Genomic DNA, 27,626 nt, shown 5'->3' on the forward strand with positions numbered 1-27,626 from the left:
AAAGAAAGAAAGAAAGAAAGAAAGAAAGAAAGAAAGCAAGCTGTCTTGGTCTCCATTACTTCTCTCACCGTTCTTTCTGAGACAGCTCTGGCCTCCCACTCAGGAGCCCAGTTAGTGTGGCCTCGGGCGGCTACAACTACCATTTTTCTTAAATCAACCTCTCTCCCCGCCGCCTTCTTCCCACTTCCTCTCTCCTACATTTGTGAATATCAGTATTTGATAGACCCCACAGTAGAACCAAGAAAATGCTGGGCAGTGTTCCGTTCTATGCCTTAGCCTTCTTTCTTTCTCAAGGTGGAGTCTAGTCGAGTCAGATGTTAATTTGCGGATGTGTTCTCTGGCGTACCTTTTCTGGTCTTCGATAGCTTTCTGGGCAATCTTCCTCTCTTCTTCCCTGGCTTTCTTCACAGCCTCCATCTTCTCCCGGTGACACTCCATCATGATCCTCTGGATCCTATGGACCATGCGCTGCTCCGCAGCTGTGTGCTCTCTCCTCAGCTCTTCGTTCATCTGTTGAATCATATTCACCTTGGTTTTCTCTTCTAGAGCCTTAAAGAAAGGGAATGGAAAACTGGGCTTAGATCTTACAGGTCTGATGCCTTTAAATGAAGACTAAGAAGCAAGAACCATCATTTACTTGACATAATGGGTACCTGTTAAATAGGTGATTTAAAAGAAGCTGTGAATCAATCATATGGAATTTTTAAATTTAAGTAAAACATTCAAACTGTGTATGTGTGTATGTCTGCATGCATTGCATGTACACACACACACACACACACACACACACATGAAAGATCATGTTGAAAGGGGGTGTGCAAAAAGGGAAACAGGTTAGAAAGGGTAGGGTTACAGTTTTCTGACTGTTTTTAATTTTCTCTCCTTTTTCAGTGCTGGTGGCCAAACCTGGGGTCTCACAGATGCTGGGTTATCACCAGGCTACAGTTCCAACTAATGCTTTTATTGTCACAGCGTCAGCGTACATGGAAATATAGATATAATATTGGAAAATGGCAGAAGTAAAAGCCAGGAAGGGAACTTGAAGCTCAGGCAAGCAACACACATATCAACAGATTTACTGAAGCCTGTCTTTCAGTCCCCACTGCTCTTCCACATTCTGTATCATTAGGGTAGCTACCCTTCCTCATGAATGAGGGAGACAAGAACTCCATTGTTGTTAGGTAGAAGGGGACCTATGGAATATTTCCAACCAAGAGAAAGGAAGCAGTAGCCAAACCATTATTTGTGAAGTCTCACAAAAGTACCTAAAGGAAAACCCTGTCACTGTCAGGACATGCCTACTAACGCTACAGGATGCCAGCGCTCTGCTGGGCAAAGACACGACAAACACAAATACTCTTGGCTCTCTACTCTCAGAGGACTCACTGGACACTGGACAACATCAAGGATTGCATTAGCATCCAAGATTTGACATTTGTTCCTTGTAATTGCACGATGAGTGCTTTGTTAGAAATATATTTAGGAAGAGCAGTTGTTGCGTTCTGAACTTTCAAAACCTTCAGTAAGAGGTAAATCTTTGTCTCCTCCAGTCTTGTCAGAGAATATTAAGGAACTGAGTCATTCACATGTCCCCCTCATCATTGCCTGAGATGATGGAGTCCTTCAAGAAAGTGTCACAATTTTGTAAGAAAACCTATCAGTTTAACCTTCTTCCCTCTCTTCTACCTTCCCTCTTCCCCCTCATTCGTTCCTTTTTAGAGCAGCGGAGCCTCATTTTCAAGTGAAATCTTATTCAGATATAAAGCACTAAAACCACCAAGGGGTCTCCTGGTGGAATTTCCTCAACCTCTTTTCATGCCTTTCCTGGGACTTGAAGGAGCAACTTCTTGAATGTGCATCCAGGGCGTCCTCGGCTGAGGTTGCACATCAAGAGAACTCCAAGTGACAAGGAAACATGCTGTCACTTTCAGCTCCTTAAAAAAAAAAAAAACTTTCTCAATGATAAAAATTATTGATTAGAAGAAGCGTGCATACGGGTCAGTGATAGAGCACTTTTAGCCCTAGTGTAAGTGACACACAGTCTAATTCCCAGCACAGAAAAACTGTTAGAATCCAGGGTCCTCAAGGGAAAAAGGTTTTTCTTTTTTCGAAGATTTATTCATATATTTTTATGTAGCTGGGTTTTTGTCTACATGAATGTCTGTGCATCAGAAGCGGGCATCAGATCCCATGGGGCTACAGTTATAGACAGTTATGAGCCACAATGCGGATGCGAAGAATTGAACTGAGGACTGCTGGAAGAACAGCTAGTACTCTTAACTTCTGAGCCATCTCTCTAGCCCAGGAGAAAAGGTTTTCAACTCCTCATTTTGGCTACTTTAAGAGTAGGGGAAAACTGGGTGTGGTAACACATCCTGGCACCCAGAAGGCAAGAAGAGCATCGTGAGTTTGAGGCTAGTCTATGTAGTGAGAGACCCTTTTCCAAAAAACATAATCTTGGCCTGGGGAGGTGACTGAGGAGAGTAACAGTGCTTGCTGAACAAGCATGAGGGCCTGAGTTTGAACTTCCAGCATCCAAGTAAAGAACTGGAGCATGACTGATCATTCTTGTAACCCCGGTATTGGGAGACACAGACAGGTCAATCCTGGACTGTCACTGAGCCAGTCAACCTGCTCAAATCAGCTAGTTTCCAGTTCAGTAAGAAACCTTGTCTAAAGGCAATATGACAGTAAAGAAAGACAACCTGGGTTCAGGAAGATAGCTTAGCTGACAAAGGAGTGTGCCACCAAGCTTGACAGTATGAGTTCAATCCCTGGGCCCTCATAGTAGAAGGGAAAGAAATGACTCTAGCAAGTTGTCCTCTAATCTCTATATCTACATACTAAACATGTATACATGTATATCTTCACACACACACACACACACACACACACACACACACACACACACACCCCAAAACCAAAACCAAAAGAGAAACAAACAACAGAAACAGAAAAGAGAAAGAAACAATAGACTCCAACTTTAAGAATTTTTACAGAATGGCTTCAAGTGGCTAATTTTGAAAACAGTTACAGAAAAAAAAATTGGTTGTTTAGAAATGTTACCTTGGTTTCCACTGGAGAACACTTTGTCTCTTAAGAATCAAATTTTCAATAGTAAAACATTTTGAAAGCTAATATTTCTAAGTGTCTTTAACACTTAGCCAGTTTCAGAGAAAGAGTACAATAAAATGTTCTAATATTCGCATCATGCTCTCGAGTTCTTGGCTTGTTTTCTCTCTGGACATGTTGATGTATATTCTCCTGTTTGTACTGAAGTTGGGCAGTACGCTCACAGAGCCAACTCTGATCAGTAACCATGCCAAACATGGCTGAGGTGGGCTGCTGAGGCCAAGCAGGGATTATCCTGCTCTGTGACAGGAACTGTGGGGCAGAGCTCCCTTTCCCTGTTGGTCCTAGGACAAAGGCTGCTCATTTAACCTTATTTGCACACAATTAGTATATGCGAGGTGCTCCTTGTTGAAACATGAATGTTTCATTTGTAGGCCTGAAATTTCCTAAGTTTTTTTGTTCGTTTGTTTGGTTTTCTCAAGACAGGGTTTCTCTGTATAGCCCTGGCTGTCCTGGAACTCACTTTGTAGGCCAGACTGGCCTCAAACTCAGAAATCTGCCTGCCTCTGCCTCCTGAGTGCTGGGATTAAAGGCATGCGCCACCACCACCCGGCTGTTTCCTAAGGTTCTTATCTGTCATATTATTGGGATCTCTGCCACTTTCCTGCTCTGCCCATGTATCTTGTCCTCCTGCCTATCCCTTGGAGATAGTTCTGTACAAATGTGAAGATAGTTCTGTACTCTGGTCCTTTGAGCAGGTTTTGTGACAGAGATATTGAATTAAGCAGTGAATCCCTCTGTTTGCAATGTTGACCAATTTGTAAGTTACAAAGTTCCTCTTAGCCACATCAGTGTCTAACCACAGAGGAGCAGATAAGGGAAATGCGGTATGTACACACAATGGATTCTGTTGTTTTCAGTGAAACTGACGCAACTAGAGAGAATTATGAATTAACTTGGTCTCAGACAGGAATATCATGCACCACCACCACCTGGCTATAAAACTGGGCATTGCTTGGGTCTTTTTTAAAAACAAAAACAAAAACAAAAACAAAAACAGTTCCTCTTATCTCGTGACCACTAGTCCAACTGGAATACTTCAGGGACAGCTAAGATGTCCCTCTTTACATAGGTAGACAGGAAATACATCTAGATGTATGCTTGTCCCTGATTGGACCTGGTGGTAAATATGTATCCTTGTGAGCGGCCTTTGAAGCCTCTGCAAAATGTGACTCAGAACCCAGGAATGGACCTGGCCAGAGACTATCATCCCGGCCAGTATTTAATTAAAGCTCGCTTCAAATTTGGCTCAAAAACAAACAAACAAACAAAAAAGCAAATTTAGGAAAAATTTTGGAACCAAAAGCCCAGAAGGAAGAGGACAGGTTCATCTTTTGATTCAGTCTTTTAAATCCCTGCTATGTTTGTCAAGGCACAGTACTGGACAGGGCTAACCGAGTGACAGGACAGACTGCCCCTGCGGAGGCTGTGGTCATGTCAGTGAACCAGACATCAAACAACCAATCACACGCCCAGTTATTTAGTTCCAACGGTGGTGCGTGCTGTGAAAGGGCTGTTACAGAGCTCATATCTGAGGTTCCCTCCGAGCTTTTATGAAACACGCATCTGCACTTTATTAGCGATTATCCCACCCACTCTCCCCTTGTTAACTGACTTCAATGCTTTTTCTGAAAAGACGATGGACTAGTCCTTATAGAGAGAACCTTTAAGTCTTTTTGATGTTGTTCTTCCAGAACCCGCATTTCAAATCTGTGTCTGGCGTCTGCATCTTCGAGTGCTTGATCCACGGCTTGTTTTTGGAGCACTTCAGCCTTAGAAAGAAAAGGTCCATGTGTCTATTAATATTTCAGGGCAAGCAGAGAGGGAGAAACTGGTCACTATTGAAGGAATTGCTAAGTTAAAGCGTTTGTGCTTAATGGAAGTTAGCGCCCACCACGGAGTCCCTAATGGCAAGGTTTCTACCCTCCACTTCCCACAGTAGCTACCTTAGTCAGATGCACTTGGGAGGCAGAGGCAGGTGGATTTCTGAGTTCGAGGCTAGCCTGGTCTACAGAGTGAGTTCCAGGACAGCTATACAGAGAAACCCTGTCTCGAAAAGCGCCCCCCCCCGAAAAAAAAAGAAAGAAAGGAAGGAAGGATGGAAGGAAGGAAGGAAGGAAGGAAGGAAGGAAGGAAGAAAGGAAAGAAGGACGGAAGAAAAAAAAGAAAAGAAAAGAAAAGAAAAGAAAAAAAGAAAAGAAAAGAAAAGAAAAGAGAAAAGAAAAAAAGAAAATATGCATGCCCAAGCTCAGCTTATATTCAAAGAGTATACAATTCATAAAATATATTGGGATATTTAAGTAACTGATGGCTTTTACCATTGGATTTTTATTAATTCTAGATTCTGTAGGAATCACTATGGTGACTAGAAGCCTCAAGGACTTTAAAGACAGTAAATAAGAAGAGTCAGAGAAGATAAGGCATTTGGGGAAATGGGCATTTAGTTCAGAAGTTTTTATTATATAGTGCACATATTATTAGTCCTGAATAAATATAAAAGCCCATAATAAACAATTTACAACAAAGATCCCCTCTTTAAGTTTCAGTCAAATGAGAATAAAGTGGCCAGAGTCATCCAGGCAGAGAGAAACTTAGAAGGAAGGAGGTTCCTGACAGGACCCTCTTCTCACTAAGCCTCGTCTAGTGTCAAGTGCATTCCTTCACTGAACCCTCTCAGCAGTGCTTTGAGAAGGGAGTTATTACTATCCCTCCTACAGATGAAGACGCCCAGAATCCAGAGGGCAAAGAACATGCCCAAGACTCCAGTTTGTCAGGACGCTGTGGTCTATGTCTTGCCTGCTCTTCTGAACTTACAGGTTTAGATAAAGGCAGCATAGGAAAACATGGCTTGGGTTTATCTCTGAGCCCTTTTACCTTTTCCCACACTTTGGCTTCTGCTTTTTTAATTTGTTCCTTGAGCACAGCCTCTCGAAACTCTTCTTCTTTGTTCAGAATACCTGCCCCAATATCTGTGCATGTGGAGAGAAATGATTATAGGCCATTGTAGACCGCTCTCTGCCTTACCTTCTATCCCTGGCGAACTTATTTATGCCAGCTGTCTACGAGACACATCTTCTTAGGCGATGTCAATTGTTTAGATTATTTTTGGCACTAAGAACTGGACCCATCACGCTAAGCATGCACCTTTCCACTCAGCTATACCACCGCCACCCCTACTACCACCCGCCTGCAATCTCTTCTTTAAAGATGCTTCTCAGAAAGGGAAGCCTTCCATTAGCTAAGATGGAAGGCTTCACATAGGCCTGAATAGAGTCCGTTAGCTTTCATTATACCCAGTCCAAACAGCAGGCGGTGAAAGGTCAATGTCCTCCAAATTGTGGCACACTCAAAGCAGAACACGGATTCGCAAAGCTTTGGAACCTTCCTCGCCTCCTCTCTCCCTGCTCCGTCAGGGTGCTTTCTTTAATACATCATGTATATGCCTTTCGTTAGTATGATGGTCTTTTTGACTCTGTCAGCTGTGGAGTGCACTGAAGTTTCTAGTTTATTATTACTCTGTGAGTGATCTGATTTGACTTCCACATTATAACACCCCAAATTACCATCTTCACTCAAAGTGTGTGACTCTAGGGAAGGTAGGGAGACACCCCAAATCAGATAGGTGGGGACAATTCTGAACAGGGAGCTAAGAACCGAGCCTTTCAGTCTGCTCTCGGTGTTGGCCCATGATCTCACCTGAGATGGCCTTAAAACTGTTGTAGGGTCTAGTCTGAAAATTCTTACAGTAAGGTGCTGTGGGTATGTGAGCTTGCTCAACGTATCCTGCTGTGGTACAGGTCTTGCTTCTCTTAACAACTCCCTCATTTGACTATCATGCATCATCTTCCTCCCTCCCTCCCTCCCTCCCTCCCTCCTTTTCTTCCTTCTATACACTAGTCTGGAATCGGGCACATATTCAAGCTACACTCTTCCCTAATTTTTTGCACAGAGGACATAAAGAGAAGCTAGCTTCTTTCCTTCTGGGATTTCTAAATCGGGCTTAAGAGATGTTAGCACCATTTGTATTCATATCTTTTCTAGATGCTGGAGTAGGCCTGACTGCAGTACCAGCCCAGACAATTGACTGAGTGTGCACATGGTAGACTGAAATCTTGATGACAGATTCCACCTTGAGTTCTTGTTAAGAGGATCAAGAAATTCCATCACAACTTTATGTATTTTGTTCTAAGTTGCTTCCATTACTTACAGCTGAAAGATATATTTTTGTGGAATTAAATGCTACTACTAGATCACTAATGAGTATTTTAAAATTTATTATTATTAAAGGATTTATTTGGATTGCTTTAAATTGTGTGTAGGTGTGTCTGTATGTATAATCAGGCTCCCTCGGGGGAGAGAGATTCCCTGGAGCTATAGCTACAGCTGATGTGGGTGCTGGAAACTGAAGGTGGGTCCTCTGTAAGAGCAGCAAGTGCTCTTAACTGCTGACATCTCTCCAGTGCCCCTGCCACACTAGTGAGTCTTTAAACATAAGCAGTAAACACTGTTATAAAGATGGATGCAGATTATATTATAAAACCTCAACCCTGTGTACATCTATTACATTCATAAAAATGTAAAGCAAAGCAGGGTGCTGTTATCCTTTTAAATGTTTAAATATCATCCTATGTGTTGTTCTCAGCCTTAACTGCAGAAGTTATCTATAGAACATTTACAAAAAATACATGCTGAAAAAGGAAACACTATTAGTAAAACAGCTGCGATGAGTCTAAAAACCACTTTGCAGATGAATATGTGTCAAAGACCACGTCTTATACGCTTTTGTTCCATACCGTTCTCACGGTGATAACATTATGAAGACAGTGAAATCGGTGAATGGCTGCCAGAATTTTGAAAAGTGCCACTGATTATTAATGGATAGAGTGAAGAAGTTTCTTTGTGGTGATTGTTACATAAATATACATGCAATACATTTTTTAAAAACTGCACTTGTAAGGGAAAAGAGATTTGTAAGTTATGAACCACACTTGAGACCATCTTCTTATTATGCAAAAACCCCGGTTTTGACAATGCACCAAGATTATTGGTTTGAAAAGCTGAGGCTCATGGGAACTCTGTGATCCCTTTTTGAAATCTACGAATCAAACTATTCCAAAACAAAGAGTGTTTTAAAGATGTAAGGAAAAAATGTACATGATAGCACCTGCCCCTGAAGGTTGTTAACAGCAACTAGAGAACCCTCTTGTATAGATATTTCAATGTGCTCTTATTTATAAAGGAGGAGACTTTTCACTCTTCTGACTTGAAATAATTTAATGACAAATACAGGCAAGCAAATATAAAATACTGTCTTCTGCATACATTTATCTGTTTGTATATCCTATAAAAGTGTAAGGAATCATTAAAGTAGATCAAAGATTGTGAATAGTATTGTCTTGGGTCTAAAAATTACTTTAGAAATTACAGTTAATAATCCATATCAAAAATTTGCTGAAAGTTCAAGTCAGTTGGAACTGATGTCTTAGAGGATGATTGTAATTCTATCTCCCTTGTCTTTTAGTTCAGATTTGTAATTTCTCATTTAGTAAATTAGGCATGAAACCAAGTAACCATGAGTTTACCACACACATGGGAAAGAAAACAGGAAAAATATTTAGAGTCCTTTTAAAATATACATAAAATCTATGATTAGATTGAAATTTTCTGGGTATAAATGAGAAATAGAAATATGAATTTTAATTCATTTGCTTATATACTGTATATCTGTGTTGTAAATATTCCTATTTCATTTGTATGTATCTGCTTTTGTCACTAGCTACAAAGTAACAGCTAAGTTTCTTCCATTCACTTATTGGAGTATTTAGATATTTTCTGTCTTATATATATGGGACATCCCCAAGAATAGGCAAAGTTGAAAAGAGCACACATTTACTATGATGTTACAGGTGTTGAATAGGTACGATATTACATTAAAGCTCCAAAACAGTTTAAAAGATACATAGTAATGTTCTTATTTACAACAAGAAACAGTGAGAGGTTGAAAACTCTATCCCATTCACAAAACTGTTAAGTAGAGCGTCTAAATTCCAACTTGTTACCATTTCATGATGGAATTCCTACAGAGACCAGCAACTTCAAACAGGGAAAACCTGAAAAGAGTGGCACCCAATGCTATTCTAGCTTAGAACAAAGAAAAAGAATAAGATTACTACTGAGTGTGGTGGCATACACACCTTAACACCAGCACTCAAGAGACAGAGGCGGGCGGATCTCTCTGAGCTAGAGGCTGGCCCGGTCCACAGAGTGTGTTCTAGGATAGCCAGACGAATGTAGAGAGACCCTTTCTCAAAAGATTCCATTACCACTGCCACCACCCTGCCAAAGAGTAAATCACTTACCCAAGATATCTTTGTGAGTATAGAAGCGTGTCTTAAATGGCTTGTAGTCATGGATCCGTTTGAAGGTTTCCCCGAAAGGGGCTGGTGGAATTATTTTATTGCAAACAGCACAGCAAACAAAATCTGTATAATTTGGATTTCTGATCATAGTTTAATTTCTGATCGCTTTTACTACTTCCAGTTAAAATAATATCAGGATCAGAAAAAAAATGGTGGTTTCAAGAGACTCTAGAAGTCTAAGACAGCTGGAGGGCTGGGGGCAGGGTTTCAAGACTCTACTAGAGCCTGGAAAAGACGAAATAATTCATCATGTTTGGCAATGGCTGTATGTCTAAAGAATGGTGCTACCAGCCTCTGCCTTCCAAGGTTGAGCACTGAGTTGGGAAGACATAAGTAGTTTCTCCCTCCCAGTGTCTAGCATTAAGTTGTCAACTTACTTAACAAATGTTGCTAGGTAAAATAAGCTTTGCTCATAAAAGCAACCTGAAATAATGTCAAGTGAGAGCAGAAATAGCTGCTATTCATTTCCCTGAGTTTCCTCTTGCTGCTGTAAGTGAACACAATCTTCATGACTCATCTACAACACAATTTATCCTATTGAATTTTGGGAAGCCAGAGTCCAAAATGATTTTAGGGCTACAATCAAGCTACCAGGAGGGGCTGGTTCCTTGTAGACCTGCAGCAGTTCTCAACCTGTTGGTTGTTGTCGAGCAGTGGGTGTAGGGGATTAAAGGGAGTGGGAGAACACCCGTGTCCTGCCAGAGTCCCGGTGCTCTGGGCGGTCGGACTGCTACAGGCTTCTGCCACATGCTTTCCACACAGCCTCAGGTGGGTGTCTGGCTGTGGGAAGCCACAGACCCCAGCCCACTGGGGGGGGGGGGGAGGCACAAGAGGCAGTCCAAAGTCTATGGGTATCTCGGAGGCCAGAGATAACAGGTTCTCCGTCTCGGGCATATAAATAAAATAAAATCAGGGGACCCAATGCAATGTAGACCTATGTCGGCCCTGTGCTGTTTCCCCGCATATAAACCATGAGCTCATATGAACTTTGTTCAGCCGTTTTCCTGGCACCCTTCATTCCCCTCTGCCTCTTGGGGTCCCCTGAGCTCGGAGAGGGGGAACTTGATGGAGACATCCCATTTAGACCAGTATGTTCCAAGGTCTCTGTCTGTCTTGTCTGTCTCAGTCTGTCCGTCTCTGTCTCTCTCTGCCTAGTGTCTGGCCATGGGTCACTACATTTGTTCCTATCTGCTATAGGAGGAAGCTTCTCTGATGATCACTGAGCAAGACACTAATCTATGAGTACAACAGAATGTCATTAGGAGGAGTCATTTTATTGTCTTTTTTTTTTTTTAAAGAACGGTAGTATTTGACTTTACCCTAGGTTTCTGTGATATCTAGTCTCTGGTTCTTGGTCACCTAAGCAGCATCAGGCATGGGTTCCATCTCCTGAAGTGGGCTCTAAGTCAAATCAGACAGGCTGGTGTCTTAGTTAGGGTTTCATTGCTGTGGAGAGACACCATGACCATGGTAACTCTTATTAAAAACAAACAAACAAACAAACAAAACATTTAATTGGGGCTGGAGAGGTTTAGTCCATTATCATGGTGAGAAGCATGGCAGAGTGCAGGCAGACATGACGCTAAAAAAGGAGCTGAGCGTTCTACATCTTGATCTGCAGGCAGCAGGAGACTGTGTACTACACTGTGAATAGCTTGAGGATAGGAGACCCCAAAGCCAGCCCCCATAGTGACACACTTCTTCCAACAAGGCCACATGTATTCTAGGAAGGCCACACTTCCTAGTATTGCCACTCCCTATGGGCCAAGCATTCAAACGCAGGAGTCTCGGGGGGGGGGGGGCATTCCTATTCAAAGCACAATTGGTTGCTTTCACAAACTGTGTCACCATTGCTCTCACATACTCTGCAGTCAGTACAGCAAAGGGTTTGTGGCTGGGTCGGTGTTTACATTTCTTTTTGGTAGCCTGAAGACACTAGAACATAGGGTGAAGGTTCTCTGTAGACCCCAGCTCAACCTCTCCATGTTCAATGAGCTGTGTGGGTGTTACCTTGAGCAATGGGGCCTGGCTATCAGTGTGTGGACAGCAATCTATAGTCTTGGCAACAGCCTGGGTTGTTTGGAGATTCCCGAGGCACCCTTTGTCTAACAGCTCAATTGGATGCACCCCAGTCCCAGTACTGAAAGTCTCATTTGATGGCAAGAGCTGACCGGGTGGGACTCCATCTCCTACATTATTTGGAGACCTTATTAAGATCACCATTATATATTTTAGGACGTTTCCTTTACACCAGGTTTCCATATCACCTCACAAATGCCCCTCTATTCTAGATGTCTCTCCCCACACGCCCTCCCCCTGCCCACCTGACCCTCCCATTCCTGCCCACCTCACTCCTAGTCCACTCATATAATCTACTTAATCTCTCCCTCCCATGGAGATCCATGTGGCACCAGCACCCCAGTTCCTTCCTCTGTACCTAACATCTCCGGGTCTATGGATTGTATCTTGGTTATCATTTACTTAGTGGTTAATATCCGCATATAGGCCAATACATACCATGTTTGTAATACATACCATGTTTGTCTTTCCTTACCAGGGTCTGGGTTTCCAGAAAAGCTTTATTATTAATATACCATCAATACATAAAGCTCAACAGCCCCAGCCCCAATGAGGAAATTGAAAAAACATTCACAAAAAGACCCTACGCTAGGGAGTCAGAAATTTTGTGACATGCCATCGGTAACTCTGGAACCCAATTCTTGTACAAGAGGTTAGTTAAACTAATTCTTTTGTAAGAATCTGACACATACTTCCACCCCAATCCTTGGCTCCTTGAGTTGTACATAGACTTCAGCTTGACAGCCTTAGACAACCGCTTGAGCTTCACCTCATGCCTTTCCTCAAAGAACCAAATCCTAATGTCTCCTTCTGTCAGTTTGAGTGCGTCAGCCGAGGCCTCCAGAGTCTCCTCCTTAGGGAGGTGGGCTTTCTTGAAGCGGCTTTTTAGCTTCTGGAACTGCTCATAGGTTAACCCAGATTTTGCATCCCAGCAGGACAAACTCAGAGTTGTCTCCATCTCAGTTACTTCTATCTTAGCTGCAGCTCACTTGAATTCAGTTCTTCAGTTTCATGATGTCATTTTTTTTTTAAGCTGAGAAATAAACACTCTACTGTGTAAATGTACCACATTTTCCATATCCATACTTCTACTGAGGGACATCTATGTTGTTTCCAGCTTCTGGCTATTATGCATAGAGCAGCAATGAACACGGTTGAGCAAGCGTCGTATCCATACTTCTACTGAGGGACATCTATGTTGTTTCCAGCTTCTGGCTATTATGCATAGAGCAGCAATGAACACGGTTGAGCAAGCGTCTCTGTAGAGCCCTTTGGGTACACACCCAAGAGTGGTATACCTGGATCTTGAGGTACGTGGGTTCCAATCTTTCTGTGAAACCGCCCTATTTATTTCTATAGTGGCTATACAAATTTGCACTCCTCCCAACAATAGATGAGTGTTCCCCTTATTCCATATCCTTAGCAGCAGGAGCTATCAACTTACGCTATTGATCTTAGCCATTTGAGAGGTGTAAGATGGACTCTCAAAGTAGTTTTGATTTGCATTTCCCTGGAGGCTAAAGATGTTGAACATTTCTTTAAATGTTTCTTGGCCTCTATTGGGAATTCATTTTTAATTGGATATTTGGGTTATTATATATAGTTTCTTGAGTTCTTTTTTATACTTTGGATATTAGTCCTCTCTTGGGATGTGGAGTTGGTGAAGTCTTTTCCCATTCCATAGGGTACTGCTTTGTCCAAAAGACAGTGCCCTTTGCCTCATGGAAGTGTTTCAGTTTCATGAGACCCCATTTATTAATTGACGACCTTAGTGCTTGTGCTAACGCTGTTCTGCTCAGAAAGCTGTCTTCTGTGCCAACGCATTCAAGGGTATCACCCACTTGCTCTTCTACTGGGCTCAGTATAACATTGTTTTAAAGAATAACTCCAATCACTTCGTTTTATTCTTTCATTTAATCATGATTAAATGAGAGAACTGAACGGACTATCTTCTCTACTAAACAGTAAAGCCTTGCTGCGAAGGCGCAATTCACTTTAAAACACTAGAAACTCCATGCAAATGTAACAGTACTGGGTACTTTTATTATACAGAATTTAATACCTTCAGCTGTAATGAGACTAAACTCACCACAGTGGACTGCTTTCAATTTTCTCTTCTCCCTGGTTAACATATTATGGAACAAGAAACAATTCTGTGCACTAACAGTCTTTCCGTTAAAGGTGTCGGAGCCTGTAATAACACTCCACCTGAAGGAAGCAGCAGTCAGTCCCACTTGGATGTTTTTCTCCTCATGTACCGATGCCCCTCACTGTCAATGGCTTCATGGAGGTCTTTTCTGTTCTCTTGTGTTGCGTGCAGATAACCAATGTAAGCCACACAAAGTGAAAGGGTTACCAATCCAAAAGCCATCACAGGTTTGTTCTGCCAAAGAAAGAAAAGTATGGAGTGTCAGTAAAACTAGTGATTTAAGGAGAGCACTTCCCTCTTGGCATGACAAGCCATGATTACCGCCCCAGCATTCTAACGGCGGCATTTTCAATCATTTGATTAGTCATAATCATTTATCCAATCAGCTTAACTGCCGAGTATTTACAGGAGATATAAGACTCTTGCTTCTCATCTCCAGCTTTCTCTCTGTGGCCTGGGCAACTTAGGCTTCCACCCCAGGAAGGCGAGAGGCCACTGCAGAGGGAGGCATAGGACTATTCTGGAGCTGTCACCTCTCTGAGCTGCAACTGCAACTTAGTTTACTTTATTAGAACCTGAGGAATGTGGTACACATGCTATTTCTCTTGCCCAGCACATAGACAACTGTCATAGAAACCTTTCGTAACTTATATAACGCACAGCAGTGACAACGTAGACCCTCTGCTTTGGGAACCTACACTATTCAAGAAATGTAGCAAATGAAACAGATACTACACTGTTTTAAGTACCCTGAAGTATTGCTGGGAGACTCGAAACTCTTAAAATCAAAGTGATATAGTGTAGAGAGCTCTTGGTGCCGCTTCAAGGATATTGACGAGAATATTTACATTGGGCTAGGACAAGGATGTATGCTCAGGCAAGAATTTGACATTGGGCCTCAACCCTTGCTAGGTCATGGTATCTAATGTATTATAATGGTATCTAAATGTCTTTTTTTTCTTTAGTCCTCACTGGCTTCCTCGAGACCCTGTTGACTGACAGAGCTAGCTTAGTTAATATAGCTTTGAATTAAAGGGATGGAAAGTTTCAAGACAAGTTTACTTGTCTACCTTTGAAATCCCTGTAAATATATAAATCAGACATGTCTACCTTTGTACATGTTTACACTCATCAAATTGGCTTTTTCTTGGATGATGCACATGCATGGTAGCAATACAAACAGTATAATAGCTTCTCCCTCCATGCCTCCTATATTAATCCCCCTTGCTCATGGAGGATACATTCCAAGAACCTTAGTAAATACCTAAAACCATAGACGGTACCAGACCCTTATACAGCATGCACTATCATTTTCTTTTCTTTTCTTTTCTTTCTTTCTTTCTTTATTTATTTATTTGGTTTTTCAAGACAGGGTTTCTCTGTGTAGCCCTGGCTGTCCTGGAACTCACTGTGTAGACCAGGCTGGCCTCGAACTCAGGAATCTACCTGCCTCTGCCTCCCAAGTGCTGGGACTAAAGGCATGCGCCACCACGCCCGGCTGTAGTTTTCTTGTAACACTTGTCCATGATAAGGTTTGATTTATAAACTAAGCAAAATGCACAATTGACAACAATAATAAAATAGAACAGTTATGACAATGTAAGTAATTTTATGTTCTTTTCCTCTTTGGTCAAAACAAATATTAATATTTAGGGGTCATGGCTGAGAGAGAGCCTGGAAAGAAAAACACAACTGGAAAGTACTGTATCATTATTTTTCTCAAAGCTTAGTCTCAAAATAAGTGTCATTTTTTTCACCTGCTTAAACATCTAAGAAAGGATACAAGCTCAGAGCAGTTTAAATTTCCCTCTATGAAACGTCTTTAACAACTGAAATTATATGACAGTCAAGGGTTTTTAAATACTTTAACATCTTAAGTTGTTTAGCCTTAAAATAATTTATAGTCACAACTAATACTAAAATTCATGTCAAGTATGAAATAATTCAATATTTATCATATTTAAATTTTTATTTCATTTATAAGTAGAATTTATATTTAAATATAAAATTCATTAAATGAAATATATTCACCAGTTTGCAACACCAATAGAAATAAATTACCTACTCCGTAACAGTATATAAAAGCATGTTTTGGAGTTTTCTATGTGAACGAGCATTTAAAATTTCCTTTTACCTTCTAAGACAGGGTCTCAGGTTATAGCCCTGTTTAATCTCCGGCCTTTTCTCCCAAGAGCCATGATTATAGGTACATGCCACCATGACCAGCTTAGGGGTCTTCTGAGTCGGCATAAAGTTTCCTCCCTATAAACCAAAGCTATGGGAAAGCAAACAAGCCTCCTGGATGCTTTTCTTACAGGTTTAATGAAGAGCTCAGGATTCACAGCTCGAAATAAGGTGGTTGTGTGTGTCCCTCGGAGGCCTGGGTTTTCAAAGTTTTTCTCTTTTAATGGTTCTTTTTTAACTGTTGGAGGATCAGGTGCTGAAGACATCTTGATTACTGAAGATTACTACCTAAAAAAAAAAAAAAAAGTTTATTTTTCTTCTTTGTACTTTTTGGGGTTTTTTTGGGTTTTTTTTTTTTTTTTTTTTTTTGGTTTTTTTCAAGACAGGGTTTCTCTGTATAGCCCTGGCTGTCCTGGAACTCACTTTGTGGACCAGGTTGGCCTTGAACTCACGGCTTTAATCCCAGCACTTGGGAGGCAGAGGCAGGTGGATTTCTGAGTTCGAGGCCAGCCTGGTCCGCAAAGTGTACTTATTTTTGAATGAACTTCTCTTGAGTTTATTTGAGACAGCCTTGCTATGCAGCCTAGGCTGGCCTGGAACTCCCCACCAGACCAAGTCAGCCTTGAACTCACAGAGCCCCAGGGGTGGTGGTGGGGAACGACAGCCCCAGCTGTTGTTCTTGTCTGTTCTTGGTTCTTCTTGAGGCAGCAGAGGAGGAAGAGCATCAGTGGGGTTATGAGAATTTTGGGGTTGCTGCATAATAATAAAATATTTACCTGCCTTAAGTCTAAGTCACTTTGCTGAGGTAGCTAACCTGCCTGTCTGAGTTCCTCTGAGGCCAGAAGCTATCTAGCACCTCATCATAAAACAGCAGGGGATTAAGTGAAAAGATTTATGGCTGGTGCCCTTTTCTCTGGTGAATCAGCCAGAAGCCTCTCTGGATAAGCTGGTTAACTCTTTGTGAACCAGAGAGGAAGGAAAAGAATTAAGATGTTGTATACAGGCAAATATGCACACATACACATTCAAACATTCATACATCCACACTCTGGCCAGACACGACTGTCTGTCACAGTCAGCTCCATAGTATTCATGCATGCTTACACACATAAGTATATACCCTATATACAAACATACACGTTTGGATGGATGGATGGATGGATGATGGATGGATGGATGCATGGATGGATGGATGGATGGATGGATGGATGGGGAAAAGCTCCCCAAGCCAAACCATTTCTTTTGGTTTCTCTGTTTATTTTCTTTATTTCTCTTCTCTGTTTTTTTTTTTTTTTTAATACCTTCTAAGACAAAAAGTTCTTTAGAAAATAACCTCAGGGGCTCAGCAGTTAAGAGCACCGACTGCTCTTCCAGAGGTCCTGAGTTCAAATCCCAGCAACCACATGGTGACTCACAACCATCTGTAATGGAATTCAGTGTCATCTTCTGATATATCTGAAGACAGCTACAGTGTACTCATTTAAATAAAGAAATCTTTAAAAGAAGAAGAAGAAGAAGAAGAAGAAGAAAAAGAAGAAGAAGAAGAAGAAGAAGAAGAAGAAGAAGAAGAAGAAGAAGAAGGAAAATAACCTCAGAGGTAAAATGTTACATAAAATGGGAGTTACAGAAGGATGTTGATGTTACGTTCAAAGCAGTGTTTCATCATAGTATACACATTAAAAGTTCACAGCAACCTTTTTTTTTTTTTTTTTGGTTTTTCGAGACAGGGTTTCTCTGTATAGCCCTGGCTGTCCTGGAACTCACTTGGTAGACCAGGCTGGCCTCGAACTCAGAAATCCGCCTGCCTCTGCCTCCCGAGTGCTGGGATTAAAGGCCTGCGCCACCAGGCCCGGCTCACAGCAACCATTTTTATATGGCCTTGCCTTATTGTAGTGCACACCGGTGACTTTATCCTTGGGTCTAAATGTTTTTCCTTGAACACAAAATTGTCCCAAGTCTATTTCTATTATTATTATTATTTTCTTATATTATTTATGAAAGCCCATTGTATTTCTTATTATGCAGCCTTTACTATTCTGAGAAGTGGGCACATTCTATTTTTGATTCTAACTTTATTACATCTTTCTAGCAACTAAGACCATCTCTATAATAAATAAAAAAAAGAAAAACAAACAAATATTTATTTATTATATTGTATAAAGGAAGATATGTTCTGAGTATTATTAAATCAGAATTACTCAGTAGATTAAATTTTGTAACCGATATCAAAAAAAAAAAAAGACCATCTCTAAAGACTTTCTTCCTAAAATTACTTGAATCAAATCAGGATTTCTATAGAATTATAATCTATTTGTCTATATAGCACCACTACAAGATAGTACATCTTCATTGTTCAGAGACCTGCTCAAAAGTGTGTGCTAATTCCTACTGATAGTTATATACTTAATAATAACAGGAAAAGCACATTAATACCAGGAATCTTTCTTAAAATGAATGTCTTGGGGGCCTTGCCTATTGGAGCAAATCTGTCATGGATTTTAATCCAAGGCAGATTCGTCTCAGGAAGATCACCTGCTCGTCATTAGCTCCTCCTATGATGGCTCTGACAGAGACCTGCCTCCCTCTGAGTCCCAAGTGGTGGGATTAAATGTGTGCTCCATCAAGCTGGACCCAAAGCTCTTAAAACAAACAATAAACACTCTTTTAATCCGATGTGCTCCAAGAATGATGGCCACTTGCTTCCTTTTAGTTGGTGCCTTAGATCTTGCTGGGTAAGATGCCTCTTCCCATCTCTTTTTCCATTCTTCTCTGCCTCCTTCCCCACTCCTGTCCTCTCACTCCTTTCTCGGGTATGACAATCACGGGTACAGGTTGGAAGTCACTTGGTCCTGGTCACACTGTATGCAGCCAGGCTAAGGCAGAGTCTCACCAATCACTCCTTCCTCATTTCTGCCATCTTTACTCCCCCCCCCCTCTTCCACAGCAGCCTGAGGGAAGACTACCATTCCTTTCTTACTGTCTCCTCCAACCACTCAGCCCGGCTCATACTCCTCTGGGCCTCTCTGTCATCCTTCATGACCCCGAAGCCTGAAGCCCTCCCCCGTCCATTTCTACCTGTTCTCAGCCCAGCCGAGATGGGGACCTCCAATGAGGACGGGACCTGCTACCTCCGTAGTCTAAGCACTTCTCTATCTAGTTAAACCCAAATGTGTCTTTCGTCTTCTGGTTCTTCTTTTTTCTTCCAGGTATCATTCCTACCACATAATGCAGGGGAGCAGAGAAAGCAATGTCCCCACAGACTCAAGTTAACAACCACACAGGGAAAAGACTGCAGCTTCATGCACAGTAAATGTTATGAAGATTTAAACATTCGTACTCAGGCGCTTCGTACGCAAATTCTTGGTCATTAACTCTTCTGTTTCACAGGAATGAAAAGCAATATTTTTGCAACTTTATGGTTATGGAGAAAACTAGGTGCTCAGTTTTTAAAAATAGCTGCAGCGATCACTAAATACTCACTGCCAGTACTTAACTGGGTTAATAACATGCTAAGAACATCAGCTTACAAGGAAAGAATTTCCCATTTTCTACATCTGTCAAATAAAGGTTGTTCCCTCATTGGTTTTCCACATACGCTATGGTTATTACTGTCGAGACCTCTTCACCTGTAATTCCAGACTTTCTGATTCCACCTTAGAACAGTGTAGGATTCACTAACTCTTGAGAGTTAAGTTGTTCCCTGTAGCCAGTCTTTAAACCAGCCAGTCTCAACCTGTGGTCATAATCTCTTAGGGTTAAATAACTCTTTCACAGAGGTGGTTCAGACCATTAGAAAGCACAGATATTTACATTATGATTCACAGCAGTAGCAAAGTTACAGTTATGAAGTAGCAACAAAAATAATTTTATGGCTGAGGGTCACCAGAACATGAGGAACTGCATTAGGACAGGTGAGAACCACCACTTTAGATCCTTAACTTGGGACACCAGTGATGGTAAGCAACCGAGGGCAGAACCTATTCTAATACCCCGCTGAGAGTAGTCTTCCTGTAGACGAAGCTTGAAGCTCTCACAGGAACCTCTAAAATTTGAGTTTTCCCCTACCAGGTTTGAAAAGTAAATTTTTATTGTGTGAATTAAACTTTGATTTGAAGCTTACGAAGAAGGAGGAGGAGGAGGAGGAGGAGGAGAGGTTAAGAGCACTGACTGCTCTTCCGGAGCTCTTGAATTCAATTGCCAGCAACCACGTTAGTTGTAATGAGATCTGATGCCCTCTTCTGGTGTGTCTGAAGACAGCAACAGTGTATAAAATAATATATAAAATAAATACACATAAAATAAAATATAATATATAATAATGAAAGAAAGAAAGAACAAAAGCTTTTTATATACGATAAAGTCCCTGTCTGTGGCTTTTCTTCACAGAACTTTGTATGTGTAGGAAGAATGTAAAGTCTTGGTTCTTTCTTCACATCTAAATTACCAGTACTGTGTGGGAAAACAAACCTCACCAGCAGCGAGTGAACTTGTAATCTAGAAGGAGAAGCTCACTGCTCTTTTTAGTTCAAGGATTCTTGAACTAAACCTAAGTTCCATTCTGAAAAGCTGAACTAAGCACAAGTTCAAGGCACAGCGATAACTTATCCCGACACTACCACTCCAATGAAATGTTACTTCCAGGTGAGCTTCCATCTGACCGTCCTAAATCTTCCCATGGCTCTCTTCAGCTTCTGCCCTTTTGTTGTTGCCATCTGTCACTGAAGTAACTTGCTCTTATTCATTTGCATATAGTCAACCAACCTCTAGTTATACCTCTTATGTTAAAGGATACACACATACAGTGGGGATGATGGAAACTGTCTTTGCACTACTCTTAAAATAATCTGGTGATTAACCCATGTGTGCACCTGTCAGCTCTGTGATCTGTCCAGGTGCCTGTATTTCTGTCTTCCTTTCCCATCACACTTCTTTCTTACCTACTAATGATCAAGAACATGGGTGGGCATGCCATGAAGGGAATTTCTCATACTTGTTTATAATGATAAGCTACACTCATTTCATATGTTGCTCTATACTAGAATGTCTTTTTATGTTGCTCTGCCTTTCTTCCTTGTGAGGGGAAAGGGTATACAAAAGAGTGGGCCTATGAAATCATGGAAGTCCAAACAAAGTCAGGGCTAGCCATCTTTTAGTGTGTGTGTGGGTTTGTTTTGTTTGTTTGTTTTTTTGTTTGTTTTCTCCTCTACAATACCAAAATTACTGTTCAGGGGGGATGATCCACAATATATTTGAGAACCAACATTTGAAAATTCACTAGAATTAGGCTAGAGAGAGAGCCTAGCGAGGGTTAAGAGTACCTGTTTCCCTTGTAGAAGACCAGGGCCAGTTCCCAGAGCCCACATGGTGGCTACGACTGCCTGCAGTTCTAGTTCCAGGGGTCCAATGCTCTCTCCTGGCCTCTATGGGTACCAGATACACACATGGTGCATATACACAAACACTTACTCACACAAAATAAGCACCAGACCCCACTCCTCCCTGAGGAACTATTAGCAGTTAACTAATGAGAAAGAGTGCCATCTCCCTCAATGGTATACCCATTGATAAACTGATCTCACTCTGGTAGATAATTTTATGCATGGGGGGGGGAGGGAGGGAGGAAAGAGGGACCTGTTGGGAAGAAGAGGTTCAGCGGGTGGACTCATGGGCAATGAGGGAGAAAAACACTAAAACTCATTATATAAACACTTGATAACTGTCAGACGATAATATTTTTAATCATTAGAGGTGTTGAGGCCCTGCAGCAATCCCCAGCACCTACATAAAACCCAGACTGTGGTGTGTCCGTAAAACTCCCAGTGCTGAGGTGGAGGAGGCAGGCTCATCTCTGGGACTCTCAGACCAGCCAGCCCTTTGGGATCAGTAAGTCCCAGGACCCAGTGAGAAACTCTGTCTCAGAAAACGAGGTAGGTGGCCCTTGAGGAACAACACCAGGTTGACCTCTGGCTTCTACGCACATATTGCACATGTGTGTGCATGTGAACGAATGAACTACCTGTGTCTGTACACACAAAATTCACTAGAAAAAGACTGGCATAGCTACCTGTATTATCTTGTATGGGAAAGTATGAAGATATAAACTATGAGAACTGGTTTAGGAAAAACACTCTATTTTCAAATATATAGAGAACTGCCTCAAATGGACAGAACATTTAACCATAGTATAAATACTCTTGTTATTATGTTTCACATACTACACTCTTTTAGTCCTTAAGAAAGTCACCTCGAGTCTGGAGTAGGACACCTTCAGTAGTTTAAATTAATATGAGCAACTCTGAGAAAGAATCAGGGCTTTATAGCTTGAGGAAACTATGTATGCTTAATCTCAACTCTGGTACTTCTAAAGTGCTTTTTCTCTTTGGAGAAAGTGACAACTCTGATTCCACCTCAATAAAGGGAGTGATATTATACACTGCAATATTATAGATGTGTATTTAACATTGTTAACATTCTTAAAAGGAAAGATGTTAACAAAATAGCGGTCATCCTATAGATTGTCCAACCTTCCTACCTTTGATGTCTTTTCACTACTAGGGTAGGATAATCCAGTTCTTCCGATTGTAGTGGACTCCCATTCCATCAGCATCTTTTTCCAAAACTGATTTTTGCGGAAAGTATTTTGCATTTATAAAGTATTACAAGACGCAGCACCCTAAGATAAGCCCAGCAGCACTAGGGAGGCAGAGGCAGGCGGATCTCTGTGAGTTCCAGGCCAGCCTTGTCTACAGAACGAACGAGTTCCAGGACAGCCAGCTGTATACACAGAGAAACCCTGTCTCGCACGGGGGGGGGGGGGGGGCGGGGAATGAGATCGCTTAGATTTTTTAAAAAATGAATTCTATCCAGTTTTACTGTAAAATATAACTTTAAAGTGAAAAAAAGGAATAATACCACCACACACACACATACAAACACACACACACACACCACTTTCCATCTCGTAATTTACCCCACTAGTGGATTGGGGAAAGAGTGTCACTGTGGCAGGGACCTGAAGGCTGTAAAGCTTTTCAAGACCGTGGTCGGATACCCAGGCTCCTACGGAGCTCAGTATAAATCTTCATAAACAAGTGTGAAAACTTGTGTGGTCGGCGGGCAGGCTTCCCGGCACGGTCTTCCCCGCAGCGCACGGAGGAATACACAGCTAAAAGCCAAGTGCTTTCGGAATTTCCCTAAGTAACCAAGGTAACCAAGGTCAGTTAAGTCTGAAGAGTCGACTGTCAGCCACCTATCCTAGCATCTTCTGCAAACCACAACCCTCCCTTGCGAGAGCTGGAGGAGCCTGACCTTGGGCAATTGGGTAGCCGGGGAAGCTTCAGCTCGGACGCTGCGATGCTCAGAGACTTCCGGCGTCCGGTGCGAACGCCCGCTGCAGAGCTCTCCTTCCGGTTCGCCCGGTGCGCGTTCCCTCCCGGTGCGCGCTCCCGCCGATGCGCGCCCACCAGTGCGCGTTCCCTCCCGGAGCGCTCTCCCGCCCGGGTGCTAAGAGCCGCACCACAGCGCCATCTATGCTCCGGAGGCCGTAGAGCAGGGGTCCGGGCCGAGCCCTGGCTTTGGAACTCAGATGAGCAGTCTGGTCTCCTTTGACTTTCAGGCTCTCACATTCAAATACGCTTTCGTTTCGTGGGTTTCATGTATATTTATATAAAGGGATATCCAGAATTGGGAACGGGACCCAATGGCACTCAATGGAAATGGAAAGATTCAGGCTAGAATTGTCAGCTGTCTCCAAGAGAAGTGCAGTATCCAAAAAGAAGTCTGGGGCTTTATAGGAGGTTTTTAGTTGAGCGGTGGTGTGGCAGAAGAGCTTTAAAAGAAAGGGGATTGGAATTAGCAGTTTTACAGGTGGTGGTGAAGGGTTCTAGCCTGTAGAACTGGGACTGTGGTCAGTCTAGCCGTTCTGAGACAGGAACCATCTATTCAAATTGATCAGAGATTTCTAATCAGAGGTTCCCAGTTTAGATCTCCAGGGGTCAAAGAGACTTCTCACGGGATCTCTAATAGCACTGATGATTTTGTTTTTCACATAGATATTAATAGTTCGTCTATATTTAATTTTAAAAATCATACATCAGCATTTTCTCAAACACGGCTTTTTAAAAAAGAAAAAAAGTAATATGAGTGCTAGCCTTATTTTACAAGGAGGACACCAAGCCAAAGTATATGATATAATTAATGGATTATCGGTTGACAAACATTGTTTGTGGTAATTTTCAAAACCAATCCTTCACTCTCTTTTCTATAGCCTCTCATCCCGACTCCTGAGTTGTCCTGTGAAGGCTAAAGTTATATTTTAAGTTTAAATCATTGTGCTCTAAGCATTTATAAAACAGAAATTGCCTCTAACCTGTAAGCCCCTCTTGGCAAGAACAGATAGCTTCTTGGAACGCTGGGAGCTATTGTTCATGTAAGAGAACAAGACACTTCTTTTCACTTCTGTAAACAAGGCTGGTTGTCCTGTGGGGCAATGGGCTATGTACAGACAGCCTGGTCTCCAGCCGAGCTGAGGTCTTGAACCTCGGTGGGACCCGGTGAGTGGTAATTCCCACCTACATGGGCCAGAAGGTGTTTGATCATGTCTCCTGGACCCCTGACTCCTGTCGAAGTTACCGCCCCCACAGCCCCCCACAAGAAAGGCATGTGGCTAATAGTCATATAGACAATGTCCCAAGCTTCTGGCATTCCAGCTAGACTCCTCCCCACAGTTACCTAGCAACAGCAAGATAGCAAGCCCACTATAAGAGAGGATGTTTAGCCCCTCCTCGCTCTCTTAAGCTTTCACCTTTCTTATTCTCTAGCTCTCTTTCTTTCTTTCCCTTCCCCCCTCTCTCCACATGGCCATGGCTCGTCTCTCTCTCTTTTTACCTTCTCTCTTTCCCCCTGCCTTTCTACAATAAAGCTCTAAAACCATAGACTGTCTCTGGCCATCAAGGTCCTCCATGCTTGAATGATGGGAAAGGTTTACTCCTAACAAGCCATGTCTAACCTCCCAATGGAAGGCCTTCTTGGGCTGCAGCCACAGACTGGACTAAGGACTCTCGCCTGCATGGGAACCATCCAGCGCCTCCTCCCCTCCTGCCCTCTCTTCCCATATCTCTGGGGCCGAGTGCCACCCCAGGGCCCCTATTTTGTTCTCAGCTCCTCCACTGTATCCAGCATGGGATGCTGGAGACTGAAAACCTGGTACCTGGGGCTGCCCTTTGTCCACCACCTGCCGTGTGGGGTCAGTGGCTTAACACAGACAGATGCATGAGACCCGAGGCGCATGGAAAGCATACAGCAGTCTGCCCGCCCACCCAGAGCACCAGAACTCTGGCAGGACACAGGCTCTCTCCCACTCCACTCCTTCCCCAACACCCACGGCCCCACATTGTCCCAACTGCACAGGATGCGCATATATAGGTGGGAGGTACGTAGCCAGGAAGTATGTCAGGATGTATGTGTGCCCCTGATTGGATGAAAGTGGGAAGTATGTAGCCTTGTGAGTTTTGATTATATAAGCTGACTAACGTAATTTGTTACTCTGGGATTCCCGGATATGGACCTGGTCAGTGTCCCTTGTCCTGGCCAGTATTTAATAAAGCCTGCTTAACTCAAAAATTGTGATAGTAGTCTTATTATTACCTTGTGGGATTAACAGTCCTTTTTCTCAGAGAGCTTTCATGGGAAACTTTTTACAACTTAGAAATAAGTGCCAACATCACTTTCCAAAGTGTCCCCCTTTTCTTCCTGTGACTTCAACAAGCAGGCTGAAAATTAGAGCTGTGCAGTTCCTGCTGGAGATTGAACAAAGGCTACCTTACTTAATCTCCTCCTGTTTTAATGTTTTAGGCTGAGGTGCAAAAAACAGTTTCTCACCTCAGAGGAACTCAGAAGGCAGGTTGGCTACTGCATCAAAGTGACTTAGCATTGAGATAGGAAAACATATTATTATTATATAGTAACCCTAATTACCTCATAAGACCAAATTTTATCCCTTCTGATGCTCAAGGAGAACCAGAACATGAAAGAAGATCTGCCAGGGCTAGCCCTGGGCAGGTTCACAATTGTCTTTAACTCTAGTTCAGGAATTTCATGCCCTCTTCTGCCTCCAAAGGCATCATATACAAAACTCATGCATAGACATACATAAAAAAATATAATAAAATATTATATATATTTATTATATATAAATATATAATATAATATATAATATAAATATAAAAATGCACAGTGAAGAGATTAAAATCCAGAGAGGTAATATCTCACAAACAAACAGAACCCCAGAGAGCTGGGCCCTCTGGAAGAGGCTCAGTTTGGTTTCATTTTAGACTGACAAATCTTTACCACTCCTCCCTCAAGCAACAAGGACCACTCTGTACCTCCTCCATGGAGATTGAATTTTCCACAGTTTCTTCCAGAATGAAGTAGAGTATTGATAAACTCACAGATAACAGTTGCTTTACCATATCACTACTCAAACATTTGATGAAAGGGACACAAAAATATATGATAAAGTTTAAGTCCATAAAGATGGAAAGGAGAGCATTGTGTGGTTCTGAGCGATGGTTTCCTTTCAATGTTCTAGACTGTTTCCTTATTAGTGTACATTGGTTAGACAAACTAATAGGTCTCACTATTACATTTTGATACAGACTGAATTTCTTCTCAGTCACTTATTTTAAGATATAATAATTTACTGGTACTATAATTTCAGTCTCTATTTTGTTGTCTAAGTTACTTGTCTTGTTGAATTTCTGTATTAACTGATTGTCTTTCTTTCTTTCTTTCTTTCTTTCTTTCTTTCTTTCTTTCTTTCTTTCATTCTTTCTTCATTTTACATCCTGATCATGGTCCCTCCCCCCCCCCAGTCTCATCCCTTCTCCTCTGAGAGAGTGGAAGCCCCACCCCCATTCCCCATTCCTCCACCCCGGCACATCAAGTCTCTTCAGGGCTAGATGCTTCTCCTCACACTGAGGCAAGAGAGGACATCTGAGTTAGGGGACAGGGTTTCACAGATAGGAACAGCTTTGGGGGTAGCCCCTGCTCCAGTTGTTGTTTCTATGTGTTCTGATACCTATAATCCTTCTTTCCCCTCAGATTCCCTGCGCTCCACCTAATGTTTGGCTGTGGGTCTCTGCATCTCTGTGGGTTACTGAGCCTCTGGTTCCTGACTCTCCAGGCGGTGTCATGAATGGGCTCCCTCTTGTGGCATAGATCTCAAGTCATTGGTTAGACAGTCCCTACACATTTCGTGCCACCTTTACTCCAGCACATCTCGCAGGGAGGACTAATTGTAGGTCGAAGGTTTTGTGGCTGGCAATCCCTCCATTGTGTCCCAATCCTGCCACCAGAAGCCTTACCTTGTTACAGAGGATGATCAGTTCAGGAACAGTGTCCCCCCTAGTCTTTGCTAGAGTCACCCTAAGAGATTCCAGGGAATTCCCATTACACTAAGTTTCTATCTTGTCCCCCAAATGATCCCTAATTCCAGTCATCTCCCCAAGTACTCCACCCAACCTAGTCTATCCTGATACTATCCCCACCTGCCTCCAGTCCACCTACAAAATCTATTCAATTTCCTCTCCCCTTTGAAGGAAGATCCATTCTCTCTCTCTCTCTCTCTCTCTCTCTCTCTCTCTCTCTCTCTCTCTCTCTCTCTC

The 27,626-nt window shown here is 42.2% G+C and overlaps 2 protein-coding genes across 2 annotated transcripts in view; both read right to left on the minus strand.

Annotated features, from left to right (window-relative positions):
• C22H6orf163 (chromosome 22 C6orf163 homolog) overlaps nt 1–10,350 on the minus strand; it is a 14,091-nt gene extending 3,741 nt beyond the window's left edge. Inside the window, exons 1-4 of the mRNA XM_021222436.2 lie at nt 9,492–10,350; nt 6,007–6,101; nt 4,797–4,904; nt 347–549 (exon numbers count right to left, since the gene is read on the minus strand). Of these exons, the coding sequence (XP_021078095.1) occupies nt 347–549; nt 4,797–4,904; nt 6,007–6,101; nt 9,492–9,639 (554 nt within the window). The 5' untranslated portion in view covers nt 9,640–10,350. The remainder of the gene's footprint in view (nt 1–346; nt 550–4,796; nt 4,905–6,006; nt 6,102–9,491) is intronic.
• A 3,179-nt stretch (nt 10,351–13,529) lies between these two features.
• Nucleotides 13,530–23,366, minus strand: Smim8 (small integral membrane protein 8). The gene is made up of 3 exons (XM_021222357.2): nt 23,272–23,366; nt 16,095–16,251; nt 13,530–14,013 (listed from the first exon to the last, which is right to left on the minus strand). Exons 2-3 carry the CDS (start codon nt 16,227–16,229, stop codon nt 13,855–13,857), a joined length of 294 nt encoding a protein of 97 aa, XP_021078016.1. The 5' UTR covers nt 16,230–16,251; nt 23,272–23,366; the 3' UTR covers nt 13,530–13,854.
• Nucleotides 23,367–27,626: the final 4,260 nt, after the last annotated feature.

Source organism: Mus pahari, chromosome 22 (assembly GCF_900095145.1).
Source record: "Mus pahari chromosome 22, PAHARI_EIJ_v1.1, whole genome shotgun sequence".
In the NCBI taxonomy this organism is placed as follows: Eukaryota; Metazoa; Chordata; class Mammalia; order Rodentia; family Muridae; genus Mus; species Mus pahari.

Coding starts and splice junctions, on each gene's coding strand:
- Smim8 (XM_021222357.2), bottom strand. CDS start 16,229: ATGTCTTCAGCACCTGATCCTCCAACAGTTAAAAAAGAACCATTAAAA. Junction 14,014..16,094: donor CTGAGCTCTTCATTAAACCT/GTAAGAAAAGCA, acceptor TTTCTTTGGCAG/AACAAACCTGTGATGGCTTT.